At 40.3% G+C, this 26,201-nt stretch overlaps 1 protein-coding gene and 1 long non-coding RNA gene across 6 annotated transcripts in view; one reads left to right on the top strand and one right to left on the bottom strand.

Annotated features, from left to right (window-relative positions):
• The window catches only part of PLPPR1 (phospholipid phosphatase related 1), a 282,374-nt gene that overhangs the window by 3,626 nt on the left and 252,547 nt on the right, over positions 1-26,201 (bottom strand). For 2 of the 4 annotated variants that reach the window (XM_059925194.1, XM_059925195.1), the window contains exons 5-7: positions 9,658-9,908; positions 6,315-6,491; positions 2,321-2,452 (exon numbers count right to left, since the gene is read on the bottom strand). In XM_059925194.1, the coding sequence (XP_059781177.1) occupies positions 2,321-2,452; positions 6,315-6,491; positions 9,658-9,908 (560 nt within the window). Of the gene's footprint in view, positions 1-2,320; positions 2,453-4,269; positions 6,150-6,314; positions 6,492-9,657; positions 9,909-26,201 lie in introns of those variants that run through there. The other 2 variants (XM_059925196.1, XM_059925197.1) reach the window with 2 other exon arrangements.
• LOC132367228 (uncharacterized) overlaps positions 1-26,201 on the top strand; it is a 108,866-nt gene that overhangs the window by 7,556 nt on the left and 75,109 nt on the right. The gene's annotated exons all lie outside the window — the stretch shown is intronic.

Below are 26,201 nucleotides of genomic sequence, written 5' to 3'. Positions count from 1 at the left end.
GCTTTATTTTGACTAGCCTGCAGAAGTCCTGTTCATCATTACTCATAAACTTCTATTTACCATGGAGTTTCAGATATTGACTAGAGCCCAATTTTAGGTTCTCAGTTTTGACTAGAGGGTCTAGTTCAGGTTTTGGTTCTGGCTTGCATCTGTCCATCCATTACATATTTATTTCACCCCTAGTGAATGCCAGGAAATATAGAGAGTAAGAAAGACATGGTTCACATACTTAAAAATCTCTCAGTCCTTGTGGGAGGCAGATATGATGGGATTACTGACATTAATTGTGAGGGGCAATCACACCTGGGGCCTGGGGTCCCTTTGACCCAAGCCTGATATTCACGAAAGGCCTCAGATTGTGCCCAGATGAGGGGATATACATGGCAATAAAGATACATGGACAGATTTGAAAAGTTCAACTACTGCCTGTAGTGAATAATAAACTAATACATATTTTTAAAGAATTTTTAAAATCTATATTGCGAATAGGAGGTTTTGAAACCGGGTTGGCACTTCATTTTTCAATGTAAGTAGAATCCCCCAAAACATGGCCTGGATGTCTCTTGGCCTGGTCAACTATTCCTGGCTCTGAGGGAGAAGAGAGCAGTCTGGAGACGGCTTCAGAACGAAGGTAATGCTTGAGCAGTGCTGGGTAAAAGGATGGGGCGGAAACAGGGTGCCCTTCGACCAGGACATTCAGGGCAAAGTCGACAGCATTTACAAGGACAGGCTGATATGTTTGTGGAACTTGGCAAACATCTCGGCTTGCTTTTTAAATTCACCTTTGTCATTAATTGCTTCATCTCAAAAAATAGAGGGAAACACTCTGACCTCACCGGGTACAAGAACATAATTAGGGAAGAAAAACTAGGGAGAGTCTATTTCACCATTTCATTACAAGGTTTTATTATTTAGCTAATTCGTCATTCAACCTGCATTAACTGGCTATATATAAATCAGTAGTAAAATTTTCAGTATGTTATTTCTAATTGGACCAAGTCAAAATTTTCACCTTAATACAGGTGAAGGGAAAAAGAACAAAATACTTGGCACTGGGTTTAATGGAGAGCCCTAGATATTTTTCCCAAGGTGGAAATAGCTTTTTTTTTTTCTGGTTCATTAATAAAATTAGACTTCATTAAATGTGAAAAGAAATACGATAGTTTCTCAGATGTCTGATAGTTACTCTTTAAATAGTGAAATATTTTATACTATATTGATAGGAAGTACATGATAATTCCAGTGGGAGGAGATTTGCTTCTCTTGCACTCTGTAAAAATGATTTAGTAAGGAAATGCCAAATACAACAAGATTTCGAGATAGACTATTACAGAAAATAAACATTTTAGCAGGACTCAGCTACATGAAAAATGTGTCATGATATAAAAACCCTGTTTTATTATCAGTTATCCCCATTCTGTCTGCTTAAAGAGCTACTCACCCCAGTTTTCCCACTTGCTGGCTATGTGGCTTGGGGAAGTAATTTACTGTTGCTATCTTCATATTCCTCTCCATCTGTGAAATGGGAATTATACTACTGGTTCAGTAAGTTTTTGTTCAAATAAAAATATATTTGTAAAGCACCTAGCAACTGTCTCAGGCAAAAGTCAGTGCTTTATACCATGTTTCAGGGCTCATTTCAGGTGGCAAGTCTTCTCCGTGGCTTTCCCTGCCTTAGAATAAATTTCTTCTTCATCTGTGTTCACGAAGCGCTTCGTGTATCTGATTCAGCATGCCGTATTATGATTACTGATTTATATACACCTTTCCTGATCATCTGTGAGTTCCTTGAGCACAGGACTATGTGGCTAGTTATTCATCTCTGGCATGAAGCAAGGTCCTGGTGTAAATAAGTGATCAGTTAGTACTGTTGCATTGAATTTTTGATGGTCATCAAAACAGATCCAAAAGGATACTTAGTTACCTTTTTTAATGTGCTGCCAATTTACATCTATCACTGGATGTAACAAAGCATTTCTTTCCAAATGTTGTCCTAGTCACTAAATCAAATTGGCCTCCCACAGGAGTTGGTGTAAATTTCACAAGTGTGTTATTACATTGGAGGTCAAGGTATCCTGAAGCAGTTGGGGTTTAAGTTAGACATGACTAAGAACTTCCTGAGGAAGGGCCAAGCCCTGGAAGGAATACAGGATTAATTGAGGGAAGCTGTGAAGTTCTTGAGGGCCTTTATGTCAGATTTTTATTGTTGCTGGGTGGATTGAGTTATGTCCAGTTTTCAGTAGAGGAAAGGATTAGTTGACTTCCTAGATAACAGACCTGGAGCCTCCGGGTTTGGTTTGCTAAAACCACTTTACTGTACCTGTGCACTTAAGGTTTCCAGAGGGCTTTCTATCCTTGGGAAAGCCATTAGGGGTACTCCACGGGGGTCCTCGGGTTTGGGTTTGGAAGGAGATCCTTGTGTTCCTTTAAAGTTATGGACCACACACATTCCCTGCAGGATGAGGGGAAAAAAGATTGGGGTCAGACTGCAGCCGTCAATGCTTGGCCATCTCTGCGGGTGGCAGGCCTTCCCCCTTAGGATGTCGTTGCATAGTGACTTGTGAGCCAGTGGGTAGGGACCATGGAAAGGCCTGGGGCATGGTTCAGGCTGTCTGCTGCTGAGCACATTCTAGGTGCTGAGGAAGCATCTGTTTGATCACCAGATGGCCAGGCATGCTCAGTCTACCCCCATTGAGCTTGTTTCCTCACCTGTAAAAGTGGGAATAACACCTACCTCATAGATTTGCAACAATTACACGACATGATGAACGTAAACCACCTCATAATAACAGCTACCATTTACTGAGGGCCACTTATGTGGCTGGTATTGTCCTGAGGGCTTACCTTATTTCATCTAATCCACTCAGCAATCTTACAAGGGAGGTACTATTATCCTCTCCAACTTAGATAAGGAGGCACAGAGAATTTAGATAACTTGCCCAAGGTTACACAGATTTAAACTCCATAGCCTCTAAATCACACCACCGCTGTAGGATTTTGCCTCTTAACAAGTGCCAAACATACAGCAAAAATGCAATGTTAGCTAGTCTTTAACTCTTACCTAAAATGATTACCCTTGAGTTACTTAGCAAATAGTCACATAATTTATTAGTGGCACTTTTATTGCTTCCATTAAAACTCCCCCTCTAAGTTACTACCCACTTGTCTTTATTTCCTACTGAGGCCCCTTCATAATTGAGTCTGTTCTAACCATCTTTCTCTTTCCATACTCTCTTCCATTGTTCTGCATCGTTTTTTCTATATCCAGTGCCTCTGAATCTTTCCTGTAGCTCCTCAAACCCCACAGAACGTTCACATGAATATTCTCTACCTGGCTCTCCTCTACCTCACTCTCCAGCTCTGCTTAAACTTCCCCCATTCAGGAAATGGGAGAAGTGGAGGGTGTAGGAGCTCTGGGGTTGGAGAGAGAGGTCAGATTCCTGGCTTGCTGGCTGGGTGGCCATTGGGCAAGTTACTTATCTGTGAGCCTCACTTTCCTCTTTTATAAAATGAGTATAAGAATCCTGTTAGGGCAAGATAAACAAAACAAACACAGAACTGATTGGTGGTTACCAGAGGGGAAGGGGGGCGGGGGGAGGGCAAAATAGGTTAAGGGGGTCAATTATATGGTGGCAGATGAAAAGTAGACTTTTGGGGGCGAGCATCTGTACACAGACGTCAAATTATAATGTACACCTGAAACATACATTATAAACCAAAGTTACCTCAGTAAAAAAACATTGTTAGGGTTGTCCTGGAAGCACATGATTTGGTGTATATAAAGTGTAGGGCATGTAGTAATTGTTCAACTAACTTCCTTCCCCTTTCGCCCACTTTCATCTTCATAAGAAACATAAAACCATAATGAACATAGGCCACAAATATGCTCCTGTTCAGACTCTTCTTTTTCGGCCTCCTCCAAGTCTCTGCTTTGGAATGCTTCCGTTCTCTTCTACAAGGTCCGCTCCTCCCATTTCCCAGCTTGGCGAGTGTATATGTGAGGTGTGTACATGCAGATACAGTGGGGGACAGTGTGGCCTGCCTCCTACCAGACCTGTTCAACAGCAGGCATGGGTCTTACCTAAAGATCATTTGTGGAAAGCAAATTTTGACATTCATCATCAATTGGGAAGGCAATACAAGACTTAACAGTAACCAAGTGGTAGGAAAGAGGGCTGCAAGTTACTGAGAGAACACAAGTTTAATGTTAAAGCAGAATTTGTGTACGGGGCCTCGGCAAACACAAAGTTTTTGCATTTCATCCCATAAAGACCCCATGAAATTGGAACAGTCAGTACCGCTTTTTCCCTATAGCTGGGGTTGAGCTGGATCCAGGACTGATGGGGACAGCAAAAGTGTTTCTTTGGAGTCCAAGCCTTCATTTATGTACTATTGATCTCTGCTTGTAAAATCCTCTCTTCTCTTGAAGTCACCTGTGTTCTCTCCCCCGTTTACAAAGCACCCTTAGGGGAACATCTTCTGAGAGCTCAGCATCTCAGGATCACCTCAGCACCACTTTTCCTGCTGCTTCACCCAGAGCATTTGCATTTAAGTCCCTCATCTTTCACTTTAGAAAGAAAGACTGGATCCATTACAAATAATTTTGAATTCAAATGGAGCTTGCCAATGAATGTTCTGAGTAAATGCGAGCATTTTCTGTGTGTATCTGAGCAGCTAAAAATGTTGGGAAACTGAGTTAGAGGTTGGGAGAGGCATATGTGCATTTTGTATGTTGGGGAGGACATACATACAGAATCCCCGTATGGAAGGGATAGGACAAGGAGAAGTTAGGTCATAGGCCTGTGAAATCCATCTACGTGTGATGTTAGTCTTAACGGGTGCCTTGGACCAGAAAGGGCAGAAGGGGAGGAAGGACATCCAGGCTGTGATGGCTTCTGTCTCCTAGGGGAGGCCTGCTGAATGTTATTAGGAGATTGATTTCATGCACATCTGCAGGCCTAGTGATTTACTGTAAATCCTTCTGGGTGTATTTTATTTTATTTTATAAATTTATTTATTTTATTTATTTTTGGCTGCGTTGGGTCTCCATTGTTGTGCATGGGCTTTCTCTACTTGCAGCGAGTGGTGGGCTACTCTTCATTGCGGTGTGCGGTCTTCTCATTGTGGTGGCTTCTCTTGTTGCAGAGCACGGGCTCTAGACACGCGGGCTCAGTAGTTGTGGCATGCGGGCTCAGTAGTTGTGGCTTGTGGGCTCTAGAGCGCAGACTCAGTAGTTGTGGCACACGGGCTTAGTTGCTCCGCAGCATGTGGGATCTTCCCGGACCAGGGCTTGAACCCGTGTCCCTTGCATAGGCAGGCGGATTCTTAAACACTGCGCCACCAGGGAAGTCCCTTCTGGGTATATTTTAAATCTTTGAAGATAATTTTTAATACTGAACCTCTATGGTATGCCCATGCAATGGAATACTACACAGCAAGAAAAAGGAATTACCGATAACATGCTTACAACATGGATAAATCTCAAAATAATTATGCTGGATGAAGGATGCCAGGAAAAATTTTCATACTGTATGATTCCATTAATATTAAATCTTAGGGTAATCTAATACAGAAGATCAATGGTTGCTTAGGAATGAAGGGAAAGGAAGGGTGGGAGAGAAGGATGTATCTGTAGGTCAAAATTGGTCAAATTATACACTTCCTGTGCCATTTATTGTATGCCTATCATACCTCAAATCTGTAAAAATTTAAAAAAACAATAAAAATTAACCAAAACCCTTCTCCAGGAAGTATCATGTGGTTGAGAGGCCACTTAACCACTTGAGAGGTTAAGATGCCCAAGAGGCATGTTCAGATAACAGAGGCCCCCTAAAAAGTCTGGGTGTGGTTAGCTGAGGGTTTTCATATTTCTGAGTGGGATATGCAAGTCTGGGCCAGAGTGGAGTTTCTTGAAATGCTGGAGAAGGAGCTGCCTGCTTGCGTCAGTACTTCGTTCTCTGTTCTTCCCCCAAGCAACACTTAGCTTATACTCCCAGTACATTCTGAACAAGTATTTAGAGAATCATGGCTTGAAGGTATGCTAAATTGCGTCTGCCCAGCCCCAAGGCCAGGGTTGAAGCAAGTGGAGCAAGCCGTCCTTCCTGAAGCGATCCTACTCCTGACCCACGGGGGAATACGCAGTCATATTTCTGAAAGAAAGGGCACAGGATACTTGGCGAGTAACTGCAACTCACAAGGTTGGGGCCAGAGGAACTTGGACTTAGACTGGAGTCTGGGGAGCCTGACTTGGCAGGATCTTGGGCAGCCTTTCAGAGGGCACCAGAGGGGAAAAAAGTAGAGGGAAGCTGACCTACCAGAAACAGGGCTACAGCAGTGCCCAGGATGAAGCCCGCGATCACATCGGAGCAGTGGTTCCGATACTCAGAGACCCGGTTGAGGCCCATCAGGAAGGCTGTGCAGAGGGTCCCGAGGCACAGCACCGGCTTGGCCAGTCGACTGCTTTTCGTCTTGATTGTGCTTGTGATGTACATCTAGGTTAGGACAGAGACCGGGGAGTGACTGGCAGCCTCTGCATACGGTGTATATACACACATGCACGGACATACACCAGCACACACAAACGGGCCTGCACCAAAGCAAGAACGATGAATGAATGTACATTGGTCTCGGTGCTTTGTATTCTGGTGGGCGTGGGAACAGAAATTACAGTGACATGAATGACTGTATAATAATCAGGTTCAGAGCATGCAGTTTTTATGCAACAAACGAAAGAATCACTTGGGGTGTTAGGAAACCCAAATAAGAATCTCAGATGCCAAATAAATCTTCTATGAGAATTAATTTTATGGAGAAGACCAGGTAGGTGAGTGGCAATACATTTCACTTTTTTGTGTCCCCCATAGTCCTAGTGGATTCTTCACACTTTCAACGAATATAAAAGCATTGACTGATTAGTTAATTGACTGAATTAGAACTTCCAAACCAGTGTGTCACATAAATACATTTCAGTTGTGCTGGGAAGTTGATTCTCACAATCCTTGGGATAGTGTGATCAGCCCTATCCATTCATTTACTCCAGCATGTTTTAAAATAAAATTTTCTATGTGGGCCACGACATATAAAAAGTTGGGAAGACCTGATGTAAGTAAAGGATGATGCAACTTATGACATGTGAGTTGTAGGTTGTTCTTATTCCATTGTGAGGAGCTGGGTAAGACTCTTAAGTATTTCATAGGCTCAGTTACCAAATGTTTCCCTTGTGGCTTAGAGTTAGGAAGATGTGCCTCTTTCAAACAAGTAAATACTTTGTTACACAACCTTTGGTAATGGTTACAAGAAACCACTAGAGGGCGTAATTGATCTATCAGCGCTTCTTAACAAGTGTGCTAAATGAGTTTGCAACCCAGAAAAATAGTATGCCAATACTTAAATTACAGTCTATAGTGTGCTTGTATGGCCTGAGCACATGTAAGTTCACATAGATGCATTTTAAAGTATTATAGTGGAAACTTAATTTCCTAGAATGATCCTTCAATGCTGGTGTGAATACAGGATGATGGGATTTTCTTTGTTACATGTAATAGATACCCTATAAAACTGTGATTAGATCAGAGTTACATAAATTAGAGCGTATCATTACACCATTCTGAGACTGTGTAGGAAATGTTACTTAATATCTATACTAGATATATTTAAATTTAGTTTTTTATGCTTCTATATTGTTTTTTAACTATAGCCTTTATAAATCTTTCCTATAAGATTACAAACTATTAATAACATGGGCCTATGGTTAGTTAGTATTCTTCACAGCATTAACTAGTACTTAGGAAATCCTTGTTGAGTAATTTCTGAAAGCACACATAATAGGGGCTTGGGAAAATATTTACACAATTGGAATCTTGTATCAGGGTTTCTGATTATAGTCTGTCTGTGGGGCATGATTTGAATTGGATTACATCTGAATCCTTGAAAACATGTGCTATATAAGCATCTATTCTGAGTAAGATAACTTCTTTCTTCCCAAGAGAAATTTATATCTCACTTGATGAGACAGTAGTTTTTGATGAGTAACAGATTTATTTTTATAATGGTGGTGTAAAAATTGATTTCATACAACAATGACTTGAGTTTGATAAAATACAGAAAAAGGTGCAAGAGTACATTGCTTCATATAACTTAGGTCCTAGATAATCTAGGATACAAAGCGATATTTTGAAAACTGGAAACTATGCCAAATGCCTGAAAATACTTTGTTTAAAAAACACCCGGTGTAGATTTTTTTGGGGGGTGGGCAGTAAAGCCAAGAAACCTCACTGAGCTAAACTGGTCTGTTTGTAAATCGAGGCTTCTGTATTATTTATGTTCATGTTTCCTTAATATGGGGGTAGCTGAAATCACTTTTGACATGTATTCATTAAAGAGTAGATCTAAAAGAAATAATTGGACTTATTTTGGAAAATTGATCCTATAGATGTTATCCTATAAATTGGACAAAAAAGCGCCATTGTTTTAAAGAGAATATTCAGCAATTTCTTTCAAACTCTACTAAGCGGACCAGACCTGTAGTCAGTCACCTTTACTCCACCCGGAATGTATGTATTTGGGGCGATGGCATGGACACACTTCCATCAGAAGCAGACTCAGTAGGGAGTGCAGTGACTGTCATTGGATGGGAGGGGACATGTTCATGGTCACTGGGGGTGGGTCGAGGGCACGCTCAGAGTCTCTGGGAAGACTGCGTAGTTTGAAAGGGGTCTTTCCTCTGCCTTCTCCTACCTCACCTTTCACTGAGAATCACTAGACTAGTCACACCCTGAATATAAAATAAGTTGAAGGAAAAGGGGTGTTTTCCCAATAGTCACTCATCCACAGGTAAATACACATGATATCCAGCAGTGGAACCTTTGCACTGATCCCTCTACTTCTATACGCTCAGTTCTAAGGAAACAGAGGTCAGACAAAGGTGAAATGAGGTCGTTTGCAAAGTGGATGCAATTAAAGAGAAGGAAAAAAAGATGGACACCATCATTTCTTCTATTTTAAGATGCGAGACACACTTTGGGCTTTCTCTGTGATGAGAGCAAAAAGTTTAGAATACTATACCCCAGTGGGGGCAGTCAAAGTTTGTGTGACCTAGGGAACAGTGAGAAGTAAACTTGTGGGTGTTGGGGGTCTTTTAGGATCACCCATCTGTCCTGGCAAGGTGATGAAGAAGAGCATTAGGAGGAGCAGAGGAAAGCCATGTCTTTATCCGGGTTTGCCGCACTGCCCAGGCAGGCGTTCACACGAGGCACACACCTGCAAATCTGTAGACAAGCGTGAGGAATGTGTGCTGTTCTAGAACCAACCAAAGCTTTGGCAAAGAGTGCTGTTCTGGGCAGTGAGAGAACCCCATACCCGGTGCCAGGAGCCTGGGCCTCCGCTCTGACTCTGTGTTCTTAGCTATTCTCTGGACCTCAGTCTCTGCATCTGTAAAATGGGAGGATGTGACTAAGTGATTATCAACAGTCTTGCCAGAATGAACATCCTCTGGCAGGTCTTACATTGGGATGTTGAGGGTGGGGGCAACAGCATGATATAATAAAGGAGAAACATATTGTAACATGACTTTAGAAGTCACCAGAAGTAATGAAAGAATGGGGGGGAGGGTGGCGGAGAGACCCATCACAGCCAAAACTCCACGTGGGTCATACTCACCGTGGCGTATAAGGCGGAGTAAATGCTCAGAGCAGCATGTTTGGAGGGAAAGGACCTCCTAGCCTTCTCTATCACTTGCAGGTCCCCAGTACAGACGTTCCCGTTGTTGATGAACTGTTGGTGCGCCGGGCAGTCTGCGCTGGTGTAGTTGGGCTTGCACACCGTCAGGAAGTACGGCGTCAGGTGCCCCGTGACCACTTGTCCGGCATTGACAAAAATGTCAGTAGCGAAAAGCCCAAAAGCAAATACCCCTATGAGGAGATTTAAAATAATTAGGAAAGGTGACATGCCCCATCGACTGGTTTTGTCCCTGAGAGAAAAACAGCGGTGAGAGTCCATACGACCTATCAGAAAGGTCCTCCCCAGAGTCAAATTGTCCCCTCACCTTTATCTTTCCAGGGAGTGGTGCCTGCTTCCCAAACCACTGTTTCTTCCAAATTGATGCAGTCACGCTGCTGTTAGCATTTCATTATTTTGTATAAGTAAATTAGAAGCAGCATGTGCTAATGGAAAGAATTTGAATTTTGGAGTCATGTAGAGCTGGGCTCCAGACCCACCTTTGGTGACTCGTTCACAGTGTAAGTTGTTTACCTTCTCTGAATCTTGGTACCCTTATCACAAAGTGGTTGGGGGGAGTGATACCTCAGAAAGGAGTTGGAAAGATGAAATAAAATATGTGCAAAACACCCGCTGCATGCCTGGCATTAAGTAGTTACTCAACGTTAGTTCTCTTTGCTTCTATAGAAAATATCTTCCCCCTGGTCCTGTTGGAAATGCAGATACTCCTTGGAGGAGTTATCATGGCAGGTGAGAGAATGAGGTTGTAAGGGAGTCATCCCTAAAAGAGAGGAAAAGGTCACTCTAGAAACCTTGATTGAATTGGATGTTTCATTTGATGTTGGAAACAGAAAATGAGGAGGAAGAGTGTTAAAGATGAATGTTGGTGACTGTGTCAAATCACCACAAACTGAGTGGCTTAAACCAACACAAATGTATTGTTTTACAGTTCTGGAGGTCAGAAGTCCAAAATAGGTTTCACTGGGCTAAAATCAAAATGTTGGCAGAGCTGTGTTCTTTCTGGAAGCTCCAGAGTAGAATTCATTCCTTGCTTTTTCCAGCTTCTTGCCTTCATTCCTTGACTTGTGCCCCCGCTCTCCCCTTACCTCCCCAGCAATCATATCATACGAGCTCTGCTTCCATTGTCACGTTTCTTTCCGTGACTCACTCTCTTGCTTCTCTTATAAGGTTACATTGCATCTACCTGAATAATCCAGGATAATCTCAGAATCCTTAATCTAATCACACATGTAAATTCCTTTTTGTCATGTAAAGTAATATATCCACAGTTTCCAGGGGTTAGGACATAGACATTTCGGAGCGAGGAAGGCGTTATTTTACCTACCATGCTGACTTGGCCGGCTTGGCCAAGAACCCTGTGGGTAGGCTATACTTCCCGGATTTTATCTGTTCTCTGGTAAATTCCACAGGAATATAGGATTACCCCCAACAAGCTTGAACATGAATAAGCAGAATTCCCTATAGGAAGTTTCACTGTGGATCTTTCAAAGCCTATACATACATCTATAGATTATCTGTGGACTGTTTTCTGTTAAATATATCGAGCAGCTGTGCAGAGCCAAAGTACATACAAGTCACTTGAAGAGATAAAGAAGACTTTTCAAGTGCGACTCAATTATGGGAGAAGTTGGCAAGTGTGAGAGGCAGCAGTAACCCTTGTAAATGTCAAGGATCTGCTATATTTTCAATTAAATTTCTATCCAGTTTTGACTTCCATATTCAATGTCTTCCATCTGCAAATTGTGCTGACTTCAGCACCTAAAAGTCAATCCATTAGAGCAGAAGCAAAGACAAGTTTGGCTGAAACCTTCATCCGGTTTCCATTTTGACCTGTATTGATGGTTATAATTTTCTTTTCTGTGGCTTTGCCAGTATGTGCTTTATCAGAATGAGAACTGGCTCTTTTAATACCTTCACCGGCTCACACTCATAGCGTCTGACCTCTGAGAGTAGGCATTCACTGATCATTCGTGGTAATTTTCACCCCCAGTTTCTGGAAGTCGGGTTAGAAATTTTTTTACGTCTTCAAGCAAGATTCTCAAAGACCAGGTCCCTGGCTTTTTCAAGGGGCAGTAAGTCTGTCTAGACATACTTTTCCAGGCAACTAGGGTAACTTGTGATTTGAAAAGGGAAAAGTGACAGCATTTTCCTCTGGGATTTTATTTGTCAGAATGCTTCCAATTAGGGCGAATTCTTTCTGAGATAGAGGATTTCTAGGCTCCTTGGATAGGTGTCTGAGTGCCAGGTCCATGGTCACAGTGAATCTGTGACGGGCAAATTTCCACTTTGCTGCCATGTGATATTATTGCTGAAAGTTGCTTTCCCATCTCCTCTTTGCCTCTCCTGGATTTTGTCTGCTTCTCCTGATGGCTTAACAAGCATTTGCTTTCCAAACATTTCATTCTGGTGTATTTGATGTACCTTCAGAAGGGCAGTCCCGGGGGATTCCCCTTGCCTGGCATGGGCCATGCCAACAAAGTGCAGTGGAAGCTGCAGCGGTGATTCACAGACAATGTCAGATCATACGGGGCTTTTGTAAGAAATTCCAGCTATTCCTCTGTTAATCCTGAGCTCCTTGTGTGTATGTTACAAGCCTCAGAAGCTAAAAAGAGCTGCTTTTGTCCTCAGAGTCAGGTAGAACACTGTTTATGGTCTCCTGTACTGCAATATATGATTTGAAGGAGATGCTTTTAAAGTGTCTATATATCCTACCTTGGTGTCTAAAATTCTTTAAGTGAGAAAATCTTTTTGAAATTTTAACAGATACATTTTTCATTCCTATAACCCTCCCTAGCTGGTTCTACTTATCTTATGGCTCTGCTCCCAGCGGTGTTCCTTGTTTCAGGGGAGCTGATCACATTTCTGAATGGATTTACCGCAGACACAAAGTCTAAAAGTAAAGCTCTTTTGGCTTGCCAGAGCTATGTGCTTGAGACGCGTACTGCTTTTTTTGTTTGGAATTCTGAAAAGACTTGGACGGGAAAACCAAGAGCCATGGTCTATAGGATAAGACCATTGAGTTTCTAAAATAAACCCTAGAATGGGGAAGATGAGGCTGAGGGTGTCTCCCGAGGAGACAGAACCCTGCCTGGTCTGGCTGTGAAGGAGTGAAGGGGCATCCCATGCTCCTTGCCTCATGCTGGCTGTCAAACCCCAGGGGCAGGGCAATAGAAACCTCCAGAATGATTTTTGGAAATCAAGTTGAAGCATGTCCTGTGCCTCCCAGGGGTGTAGCTCAGGAGCCCTGGACAACTTTTAGAGAAGTTCCACATCCAGCACAGTATCAGAGCTACAGGAGCCTGCGTTAGCAATGTTGGAGGGAGGATCAAATTGTTTGAGCCCTAGGGTACCTCCCAAGACCCATACATTCTGGCATGGAATGGGCTAAGCACTTGTGAATTCCCACTTCCCTAAGGGGCAAGGGGCATTAGAATGCTGAGAGGACCAGGAGGCTAGAAAAAATGTGGCATTAGGACAGAGACTGGCACCTGCTGATGGTGTTGTCTGCGGTCCATGTTTTGATGATACAGATCGCTAAGGTAACCTGAGCATGCCTCTTCTTTGTGGCCTAAAAGGATCTGACACCCATCAGGCAAGTCAAAGGATGAAGAAAGAGGAAGATGAAAGTGTTTAAAAAAAAAAAATCCTTTTTACCCCCTCTCAGGGTTTTACCAGGATCCCTCGGATCTCAGACAGGACGTCTTTGGACAAATTAGGATCTTTGATCACTAGTAAATTAGGACATGTAGGTGAAACTCTGTGATCTGCTTCTTGCCAAGGAATCAGTGCAGGGTTCTATCCTTTTACTCAAGAATGTAGTAGGGGAAAGTGGTAACGTAAGCAGGATATGCATATGACAAAGATCTTCTCAGCCAAAGATAACTGGTGTACTGGCAAATGATAATAGGGCTCATATCAGGATCTCTTTAGGCCTCCCAAACAAAGAACTGGTCAAAATACAGAAACCAGACTGCTTGCTGCTGAGGCGGAGTCTGTTGCCTTCCACGCAGGAGGCCTTCAGTAGGAAGCCTAGACCCAGGCCGCGGAGTGATAATTAGCAGGGACTGGTGAGGTGAGCAGAGAAAGGGATAAATTCCTTTTAGCCACAAAGGACCTGTGACTTTAGCTGGAGCCTCTGAACTGAAGGCCACTTATTCCATATTAAAGTATAAGTGTATAATTTTCCAGTTTAAAATGGCACTTTGCTAACAGCCTCTAATAGAGCACCTCTCAACTGTCCACTAAAACATAAACAATGACAGTGAAAAAAGATGGAAACTCATAGTGCCAACCTGAAGGGATAATCAGTGAGGGATTTCTGTCTCTCTCTCACACACACACACACACACACACACACACACACACACACACACACACACACACACACAGTTCACGGAAAACCCGAGCTTCTCCTCTGAAGACAAAGATCATGGGAGAAAACCTAGGGAGATTTCCTTTCTCTCCTGTCTGCCCCCTGAATCAGAGATCCAGGATTTAGACTGCTCAGAAAATAGGGATGCGGTCACTCCACTGGATGAGTTCTGCTCTTTGAATTTGCCTGGGACTGTCTCCTCTCCCCCCCTTATTCCTCTGAATGTATTTAGAGACACACTTTGGGACAACAGCTAGGCAGGAAGCGGCAGGGGCACAGGCGCTGGCGTCTTGCTCCTGAGAGGACAGACGCGCATGCTGGGCGCCATAGCTTTGCATGCACCGCGCTGTCATGGCAGTGGAGGGGTGAGGAGATGCCGGTTCACTGGAGCCGAGGCACTGCAGTAGGAAGCCTGCTGACTTGGGATTGGACGTAGCCCCGTGCACACCAACCTGCTCTTGAGCTTAAACTATGAAGAGCGGGCCAACAGCAAGTCACGCTTCTGCTGAGGAAGACTGAGTGTGTATAGATCTTGCCCCACTTAAGACTGAAGAGGGAGAAATAATCCCATATCACATGGGGTCTTGGGGAAAAAATTACTCCTCTTTTACTTTTATTTTTTTACATTGTATGGTCAATTTATATGTAATGTCTAAAATAGGCAAATCCACAGATAGAAAGTAGACTAGGTCAGGGGAGAAGGGAAAATAGTGAGTGACTGCTAATGGGCATCAGATTTTTTTGGGGGGATGAAGAAATTTTCTGGACTTAAACAGAAAAAAGATGGTTGCTCAACTTTGTGAATATACTAAAAACCACCAAACTGACCGCTTTAAAAGGGTGAATTTTGTGGTATGTGAATTGCATCTCAGTAAAAATAAAATAAAAGAAATGATATGTTTGCATATTTGAGATATAGACTCAAATTCATAACTGCTATATGTATAAAGCACTTTTTTGAGTTTATAAAGTTTTTGTTTTTGTTTTTTATTGAAGTATAGTTGATTTACAATGTGTTAGTTTTAGGTTTACAGCAAAGTGATTCAGTTACACATACATACACATATATACACTTTCAAATTCTTTTCCCTTATAGGTTATTACAAAATATTGAGGCTAGTTCCCTGTGGTATATAGTAGGTCCTTGTTGGCTATCTATTTTATATATTAGTAATGTGTATATGTTAATCCCAAACTCCTGATTTATCTCGCCATTTCCCCTTTGGTAACCATAAATTTGTTTTCTATGTCTGTGGGTCTATTTCTGTTTTGTAAATAAGTTCATTGCATCATTTTTTTTTTTTTTTTAGATTCTACATACAAGCAATATCATATGATATTTTTCTTTCTCTGTCTGGCTTACTTCACTTAGTATGATAGTCTCTAGATCTATCCATGTTGCTGCAAATGGCATTATAGCATTCTTTTTTATGGCTGAGTGATATTCCATTGTATAAATATACCACATCTTCTTTATCCATTCATCTGTTGATGGACACTTAGGTTGCTGCCATATCTTTGTTATTGTAAATAGTGCTGCTATGAACAGTGGGGTGCATGTATCTTTTCAAATTATGGTTTTCTCCAGATATATGCCCAGGAGTGGGATTCCAGGATCATATGGTAGCTCTATTTTTAGTTTTTTAAGGAACCTCCACACTGTTCTCCGTAGTGGCTGTACCAATTTACATTCCCACAAATAGTGTAAGAGAGTTCCCTTTTCTCCACACCCTCTCCAGCATTTATTATGTGTAGACTTTTTGATGATGGTCATTCTGACCAGTGTGAGGTGATACCTCATTGTAGTTTTTTTTTTTTTTTTACATCTTTATTGGAGTATGATTGCTTTACAATGTTGTGTTACTTTCTGCTGTATAACAAAGTGAATTAGCTCTATGTATATATATATATCCCCATATCCCCTCCCTCTTGAGCCTCCCTCCCACCCTCCCTATCCCACTCCTCTAGGTGATCACAAAGCACCAAGCTGATCTCCCTGTGCTATGCGGCTGCTTCCCACTAGCTATCTATTTTACATTTGGTAGTGTATATATGTCAGTGCTACTCTCTCACTTCATCCCAGCTTCTCCTCCACACCCTACCCCGCCCCTGTCCTCAAGTCCATTCTCTACGTCTGCATCTTTATTACTGTCCTGCCTCTAGTTTCATCAGAACCATTTTTTTTAAGATTCCATATATATGTGTTAGCATACAGTATTTGTTTTTCTCTTTCTGACTTACTTCACTCGTATGACAGACTCTAGGTCCATCCATCTCACTACAAATAACTCAATTTTGTTTCTTTTTATGACTGAGTAATATCCTATTGTATATATGTGCCACATCTTCTTTATCCATTCATCTGTCGATGGACACTTAGGTTGCTTCCATGTCCTGGCTATTGTAAATAGTGCTGCAGTGAACATTGCGGTACATGACTCTTTTTGAATTATTGTTTTCTCAGGGTATATGCCCAGTAGTGGGATTGCTGGGTCATATGGTAGTTCTATTTTTAGTTTTTTAAGGAACCTCCATACTGTTCTCCATAGTGGCTGTATCAATTTACATTCCCACCAACAGTGCAAGGGTTCCCTTTTCTCCACACCCTCTCCAGCATTTATTGTTTGTAGATTTTTTGATCATGGCCATTCTGACCAGTGTGCGGTGATACCTCATTGTAGTTTTGATTTGCATTTATCTAATAATGAGCAGTTGAGCATCTTTTTATGTGCCTGTTGGCCATCTGTATATCTTCTTAGATCTTCTGCCCATTTTTTAAACTTAATTTTTATTTTATATTGGAGTACAGTTGATTTACAGTATTGTTTTAGTTTCAGGTATACAGCAAAGTGATGCAGTTATACATATCTTCTGCCCATTTTAAAAAAATTTTTTTATTTTATTTTTTTTAACATCTTTATTGGAGTATAATTGCTTTACAATGGTGTGTTACTTTCTGCTTTATAACAAAGTGAATCAGCTATATGTATATGTATATCCCCATGTCTCCTTCCTCTTGCATCTCCCTCCCACCCTCCCTATCCCACCCCTCTAGGTGGAATATTACTCTGCCAATTTTTTAAAAAAAATTATTTATTTTTGGCTGCGTTGGGTCTTCGTTGCTGCACGCGGGCTTTCTCTAGTTGCGGTGAGCGGGGGCTACTCTTTGTTGCAGTGCACAGACTTCTCATTACAGTGGCTTCTCTTGTTGTGGATCACGGGCTCTAGGTGCGTGGGCTTCAGTAGTTGTGGCACGTGGGCTCAGTAGTTGTGGCTCGTGGGCTCTAGAGCACAGGCTCAGTAGTTGTGGCGCACAGGCTTAGTTGCTCCGTGGCATGTGGGATCTTCCCGGACCAGGGCTCAAACCTGTGTCCCCTGCATTGGCAGGTGGATTCTTAACCACTGTGCCACAAGGGAAACCCTCTGCCCGTTATTTTGATTGGGTTGTTTGTTTTTTTTGATATTGAGCTGTATGAGCTCTTTGTATATTTTGGAGATTAATTTCTTGTTGGTCGTATCATTTGCAAATATTTTCTCCCATTCTGTAGGTTGTCTTCGTTTTGTTTATGATTTCCTTTGCTGTGCAAAAGCTTTTAAGTTTAATTAGGTCCCATTTGTTTATTTTTGTTTTTATTTCCATTATTCTAGGACACAGATCCAAAAAGATATTGCTGTAATTTATGTCAAAGAGCGTTCTGCCTATGTTCTCCTGTAGGAGTTTTATAGTATCTGGTCTTACATTTAGGTCTTTAATCCATTTTGAGTTTATTTTTCTGTATGGTGTTAGAGAATATTCTAATTTCATTCTTTTACATGTAGCTGTCCAGTTTTCCCAGCACCACTTATTGAAGAGACTGTCTTTTCTCCATTGTATATTCTTGCCTCCTTTGTTGTAGATTAATTGACCATAGGTGCATAGGAAAAAATACTCCTATTTTAGACTATTATTGTACCGTTATGCTTCTTTTTTGTACCTCTTATCTCAGTAGGAAATTTATATGTGTGATTATTCAGTAATGTCTATCTCTCCCATTAGGATTGTAGAATATGCAAGCTCTAAAGAGCAGAGAACACATCTATTTTTGTTCAACACTGTATCCAAGCACCTAGTATCAAACCTGGTCCATAGCAAACAAATATTTGTGGAATCATGAATCAATTGCTGAAGAAACTTCAGAGAAGATTGACAGGAGAAGAGGGTAAAAGAGCATAGGAACTTGTCCAAATTTTCTAACTCATGTTGGTGTCTCACATCCCTGATTCTGTTGAACATGGGTTTGACATGAAACCACTTGGCATGTGTGATGTAGGGACCATTTTTCTTTTTAATAAATGTCACAAAATCCTGCAGAGTGCTAGGTGTCTTAGCAAACAGAGGATCATTGAAAACTGGGGCTTTATAAGTGTCTCAGGAGTCAGAAAACTTGTAAATCATAGTTTGGAAATCAAAGCATTCTCCATTTTCAATGCAGCAAGAATGAGAAAAGAACCTTAATTTGGAGTCTGAAGATCCATGCTATACATACAGGAAAGACTTCTTACTGTAGACATTTGTGAAGCACAAGAAACTGGAAATCATGATGCACCTGGGTACAGTTTTACATAGACATGCACATCTTTGGGACAAATTGCCCCATTTTTGATTCCGAGAAGTTGCAGTAGTTGTCAGTTTAAATATTAACACATGGGTACATGAAAGCATGGCTCCTACATATTTTTCATGTGGAGAAACTAACACATAGAATTAAAAAAAAAAAAAAAAGGATAGTGGAAAAGACATAAAAACAAGTTATCTGGGTTAGGTTGGTAATAGTACTCTCTGAAAAGGGGAGGGGACTCTTACTCCTTCCTCAGCATATGTTCTCAACCTCTTATCAAACATTTCTGAAAGAGGACTACTCTCCTGTCTATGTTAGCAAAACAATGCAATGAAAGAGAATTCAAGGACTGTGTTGTGTGAGATTAAGTATGGTTGAGCGTTTTCTCATTTTCAGAAGTTAATCACCTTTGTGAATCTTTTGTGGTAGTTCTTCTACAACGATGTTCAAAAAACATGGAAACACACGCTCAACTCAATTCCTGGCCTTTATTTTAGTGGGAAAATTGATGAAGATCTTATCCCACACAAACAAGTACAAGCAAGTGGCATGTGGTCACCATTTTGACAGCAGAAGGGGGGACATCTAAGGAATTCTTATGTTCACTTTCCTCAAAGTACATTCTGATTCAATCACCAGGTCTTAATTCTAGATCACATCTTTGATCCAAGCACCATTGCAAATGGAATACAAGATACAAAGAAATGAATACAGTTCCTTTTTGCTTTTCTTTTTGCCACATCAAGGTCCCTAGTGGGAAATCTCAGTGGAGAAAGTAATTCTGCTGTTGCAAATGTGCTCTCAATTCAGCTGTGAAGATCTTTCCTTCAGGAAACAACCATTTCTTTAGAAAAAGAAGACATGTTGAAATGTTTTCTCTGTAACGTGTTTTATTCAAACTAGAAGTTTCCTAATGAAGACGTTTTATCTGCAGTTACCATGTTCATCCCATTTCCTAGCAAGGTGTACTGAGCTGATGAGATGTTTAACTAAGACTGCCATGGATACTAGGTAATGAGGATAATAGTGTAGCCAATACACTGCGCTTAGTATGTACTAGGTATTATTCTAAATGCTTTGAAATATTAGTTCATTTACTTCTCACCACAACTCTTTGAGGTAGACACCATTATCTCCATTTTACAGATGAGGAAATTGAGGCACAGAGAGGTCAATTAACTTGACCAAGTTCACACAGCTAGTAAGTAGAAGAGCTGGGATTAGACACTAAATAGTTATGGCTCTAAATCCAAACTCTTATTCACGACCCTCTAAGCTTGTATTTTCATGTACTTAAGAAAATATATGGGTAGGCGTCAGGCCATGAAAAAGAGCACTTTAGTTCTCACCCACGCGCTGAGAAGAGGCAAGGATTTAGAGCATGCCCCCGATGAAATGTTTGCCTTGTCACAACAGAACAAGAATTCCTCAATATTTTAGCCAATAATTTTCCCACAAGAAGATGATAGAATACCTAAGATATGTCATCATTGAATGAGGCACTTTTCTCATCACTTTAGCAATGAATCTGACTTTGTTTCTAGTATAATACAAACACCATCAGTGCAAATTGATCTACACACATCAAATATTGTGCTTCAAGAAGTTTCTGACAGAACTAAATACATCAGTTCCTTGGATAGTTAATTTCAAGGGTTCACAGAACAAGATTCTTGGGTCTGTCTTTCCTGTATATGTCACAGAAACACCAAAGGCTGACAGCAGTCTACTTGTCTGGATGTCATGGTTTTAATCTGAAGAATAGATTTTATTAAAATCAATCTGAACCTCAGTTACTTTATCTGTAAAAGAGGTTTTAAATAGACCTAAATCACTGGGTTATTAATGCAAATCGTAGAAAATCATTGTAAAAAACATTTTGTTAATTGTGAGATCTATGTAGATATTAGGGACTCATTTTTATAACTGAGGGATGGGGATATCCTCAGTATTTCAAATAAGTTGATTATAAAATTATTTTGAAAACAGAGGAAAGAGATAAGAACCCTATAATTCTAACAACCTTAAACATATATTCAACTCTGTGTGTTATTCATCCTTTGTATTAATAAAGCACCTTTTTTACAATACAATGAGCTGGTGGTGTTTAAAGAATACTGCGTCATTACTGTAACTACGCATCACATCGTGGTAAGGGAAGAGGAAGAGTAATCAACCAGAAAAGCCCCCAAATGTTTTTATAAATGAAAGAGCAAACCAATACACTTCTACTCCCCCAAAGCATAAAGTTGCCTGATTTCTTGATAACACGGTTTTATCTCAGCAGGAGGGTCTTTACTCTTCAGTCAGGACAGCTCCCTCAGGGCTTTCTGTCTCAAGGGTCAGCCTCCTCTCTCACTGTTGCTGCCTTTCAGTATCTGCTTCTCACTTCCCCTAGGCAGTGTGGATCCAAACGCTGATAGACAAAATCCTGAAAGTTCGCCCGAGGCAATGATAATTTTACAATAAAATGGCTGGAGGAGGAGGACACAGATAAGTCTAGAAAGTATACCTAGATACAAACTAAATGTGAAGAGGGAAGATTTTCCATTCCTTACCTACCAAGAAATGTAAAATCAGGCAATCAAAGCCTGGAGGGCTTCCAAATAACAGCCTTCAAATTTTGCCCTTTCTGATTCATATTTATAAGAGTATGAAAATATGGATAAGTATGATTCGTATCAAGCTGTAGATCTGAATGCACCCCCATTCCCACCACCAGACCAGCCTCAAGTTCCATCAGCAGGCCGCTGCCAGCCCTGTCGGTGACCAGCCCGTACTGATCTGGTGCTGCTGCCTTCTGCATCAGCATTTCCTGATCACTTTTATTATGTTCTAATAATTTAAATTATTTTCAAAGCACACACTACTGTATTTTTCTTTTTTAAATTGAGGTGTGAGTGACATGTAACCTTATATTAGTTTCAGGTGTACAATGCAATGATTCGATATTTGCACATATTGTGAATTTTATTTTTTTTATCGTAGAAGACTTTGAAACTGCCCTTTATCAGTTGTTGGGAGTCATTTCTGATCTTCAGACAGTATTTTTCTACCTCGCTGTGCCTGATTTTGTGGTATGTAATCTTGCATAACATAAATATTAATAAAACTTTATTAATATTCATAAATATTAATAAAACTCTATTAATGTTAATAAATATTAATAAAACATAAATAATGACTTTTTAAAAGTCTTTGAAATACTTTTTTAAACCTTGACAGCAGTGGATTTCGACTGAGGGTGATCCTGTCCCCAGGGGCCATTTTGCAATGTTTGGAGACATTTTTGGTTGTCACTGGAGGAGGGCGTGTTACTGGCATCTGGTGGGTAAAGGTCAGGGATGCTACAATGCATCCTACAGCCTACAATGTAGGATGTCCCCTCCTCCACACAGAAAAGAATTAACTGGCCCAAGATGTCAACAGTGCTGAGGTAGAGAAACTCCGCTTTACAGCAAATAAGTTCACTGAAGTGCCATGAATTTGCACTGGTTAATCTGAAAAGTGCTAGAGGAAGCACCAATCTTTAGTCCTTTTAGTGAGTCCTTAAGCATCAATCTTTACTTGTCCTTCTACTTAGTCCTAAGCAGCTCAGTTAGACCTTTTATTTGAGTCCAGCCTCTAAACACTGGTGCTGGGAAGGGCCCTCAGAAAAGGGTCACTTGAGTTTCATGGCTAAATAACGTTCCTCTTGACAATTAGAGTAACTTACAGAGTTCTGGGCCAGGAGTCTTGTTTGGGTCTGTAATGCTCTGGTTCAGTGAGGATGACATTCACAGCGGGGCAGGCTTGTTCTCTGCACTGAGCTTGATCCCTGGTTATGCCTTTGAAGTCAGCCAAGGCTCCCAGCCTCAGCATGCCTCTCCTCCCTGCATCCGGAGCCCATCCTGGTCCCGAGTGGGAAGCACCCAACATCTTCTTCTCAAAGTCTGGTGGCTTGGCTGCTCATGGGGTCCAGAGACTGAGGTTCCCTTTACTCCCTAAGATCCATCCTGGCTTTCTCCTCCTCATCTATTTACCTAGGCTTCAAATCTGGTTCTTGTTGCTGAGTTCTAGAAATATCTCCATCAACTTATAGGCCCATGCCCTGCCTTGCTTTTGACATTTCTCTTTTAATGTCAAGCCTCTGGACTCAGAACTAAAGTCGGGTGCCTGGGCACTGCAACTGATTTTTAGACTATGCAGCCGAGGTCAGCTTCCACAGTTAGCACATGGAGCTGGCCTAGTTCACTGGGCACCTAGTTTCCTGGGATGGTCACTGTCCTGCTGTGAAGTCGCTGCCAACTCTAGACGATTCTCACTGTAGGGCAGGCTTTCCCTTCCCATTTGAAATTGCATATCTGCCTCCACAAACCCGCTATTTCCTTTTTCTACATTATTTCCCCCCATAACACTTACCTTCTCACAAACACTATGATTTATATCTGATTTATGATTTTTAGTTTAATGCCTGGCTTCCCCCACTAGAATATAAATTCAATGAGAGCACATAAATCTCTGTTTGGTTCAGTAATATGTCCTCAACACCTTAATCAGTGTTTTGCATATGGTACATGCCCAACAAATTACTTGTTGAAGGTTGAAAATATGATCAGTCCCCCCCCCCATTTATAATTATAAATACTGAATGCAAGTAGAAGTGGACTGATTGAATCAAATGGAGTGTCCTTTCAGATAAAGTACATCTAAATGACTTTCAAAATTGAGAAGGATTTTTTAGTTCTTGAAAAGGCTGAGCTTGTCTCAGGGTATGAATTCTTACAACCATAAAACACTGTGACCTTTGAGGCTGCATTTAAAATATTCATGCTTCATTTAGATCACACTTAATTTATGGCAATTAATTAGCATTACATGAATTAACTGTTTACCATGGTACTTTCTATTCTGTCCAGTCCTATCTAATCCTTAGACCTGACCTAAATGGCCTAAGACTTGCTTGGTATTTAATTAAAGTTTTATTGGAAGTAATAATGGAGCAACTGTGTGATCCCAAATGAAAAGCCCATAATAAACAGTTTCTGGATGACAGGCTATTTTAGGTGCCAAAAGACAATCTAATCTTGGTATATCTGGATCAGTTTTTTCTTTAACTCAAAAGAAAATTATTCAAGAAGGCAAACAAACCAAAAACCCTCATGAAATTCTAATGCTTTTTATTCATACTTTCAGTATTAAATTAAAAAGTTACTATTTAATATTTACAAGAATATGATTACTCAAGTATATTTGTGAATGACAAGAATTTAAATGTGACTTCCTTATTTTGTCTTTGTTGCTGAAAAGATAATGTACAGGTTTATCTCTTTTGGGAACTTAAATCTGTGTATGGTGGTTGTTCAATTTAATGCATACCGAAGGAACTGATACAGGAAGGGAAGGAATGGAGAGACAAAAATGAGGAAAGGGAGAAGCCTTAAGTATGTGTCACTAATTTGACCACATTTGTTTTGATAAAACGTTGGTCAAATTTGTTAGTTCAGGCAATTTCTTTCCTCCCTTCCCACATCACGTAACACAATGTGAGAAATTATACAACAGTTTAGAAATGGTTACAGAAGTTAACTATGAGGGTTTATAGCTGAAGCCTGGGAAACCAGGCATCCTCTTTTGGTTTGTTTATTTGTGGAAGTATAGTTGATTTATAATATTGTGTTAGTTTCAGGTATACAGCAAAGTGATTCAGTTTTTTCTCTATATATATTTTTCAGATTCTTTTCCATTATAGGTTATTATAAGTTGTTGAATACAGTTCCCTGTGCTATACAGTAAATCCTTGTTGCTTTTTTATACGTAGCGGTGTGTATCTGTTAATCCCAAACTCCTAATTTATACCCCTTGCCCTTTCCCCTTTGGTAACCATAAGTTTGTTTTCTATGTCTGTGAGTCTATTTCGTCCTCCTTATAATGATGAGAACCTTGAGGAAAAAATTTATTGTTGGATTTGTGAATCAGAGGAATTCAATCCTCTCTGTCAAGGTCAACACAATTAGCATTTGTCTACAGGAAGAGATGGTTTAATTTGAATGTTTTCCCTTTGACTTGGCTATTGCCATTTTCTCAGTTAAAATTTACTTTGACTCTGTGGGGTGGGGTGAGGGGCTATCTGTTCAAGTCCCTGCCACACAGTCTAGAGAAGACAGGGAATTCAAGAGCCAAGGTGCCACTTTCAGCTCTGCTTTCGACGCCAAACACTGTGTTTAGAGGACTTGGCCATCCTTTGGGATAGCCTCTATTACTGCCACTCCTCCCAAAATGTCTAGCTCTTTTACTGATTTTAAAATTATACATATTTATGATTAAAAAAAAATTGGAAATTACAGAATAAAAAGCAAAAAATAAAATTATTCACCTATTAACCTACAACTCAGGAATAACAACAGTTAACTTCTACATTTCTTCAGTCTCTTTTCTATGGGATACATGTACACACACACAAATATGTACACACACAAATACATGTTCAGATACATATACACACATACGTATCATGTTGCATTCTTTTTATTTAGAAATAATCATAGGTTCCTAGTGTCTTGACTTTTTCCACATAGTGTTATATCATGAATATTTCCCCTTTCATTAAAAATTCTTAAAAAATACCATTTTCTGAGACTGTACCTTATGAGGGTAGCATTATTTGTAAAAATTACATTATTGGATATTTCTAATTTATGTTATGACAAAATAATTTTAGTCCATAAAAATTAATTTACATTTCTGATCATTTCCTTAGGAAAGATTATTTGAAGTAGGATTTTGGGTTAAAAAGGAGGCTTATTTTAAGGCTATTGAAATATGCTGTCAAATTGCTGTGCAGAAAGGGTATATCAACTTAGTCTCACTAGAACTGTACTAGAATCCCAAGTTTTTTCTCATCCTTGACAGCATAAAGCATTATTTTTTTAAAAAATATTTTGCTAGGCCACTGAGCATTTTTGCAATGCGAAGCTGATTGTATTTGTTGGGTAACACTGTTGATAATGGGTTCTAGAATAATTACATAAACTGCAAGAGCAAAGTCATGCCATTTCAGCTTAATTAGAATAGTTAGCTGAAACAGTTGTTATTTTCTAATGCCATCTGCATGGTGTGTACTTTGGTGGCTACTGGGCTAGAAAAAAAGACTGTTAAGATCTTTACAATAACATTTCTAATGCATTTTATTACCTTATTTAATTTTTTCAAAGGAAACATCTCCATCTAAAGGATCTTTACTTCAAGTAATATGTTTTTTTCTCTTATGGAAAAATTTAATCCACAGGTACTAAGAAAAAGTTACCCATCTCAAGATAGACCCCTCCCCCCATCTTCAACTCTCCTATATGAAAAGTCAGAATAGACTTTTGACTTTCTCTTAGAAATTGCCTTATTTATGTACCTTAATCTTCTAGAACTAAGCTGAAGAGAGGTAATAAAGTTAATTAAACAGGAGGCAAATGAATATTTAAGAATCAGCATTTATGGAAGCAATTTTAGGCAAATCTATGATT

This window comes from Balaenoptera ricei, chromosome 6 (genome assembly GCF_028023285.1).
Source record: "Balaenoptera ricei isolate mBalRic1 chromosome 6, mBalRic1.hap2, whole genome shotgun sequence".
NCBI lineage: Eukaryota > Metazoa > Chordata > Mammalia > Artiodactyla > Balaenopteridae > Balaenoptera > Balaenoptera ricei.
Note: the sequence above shows the minus strand (reverse complement) of the source record. Positions and strands in the feature narration are given on the sequence as shown.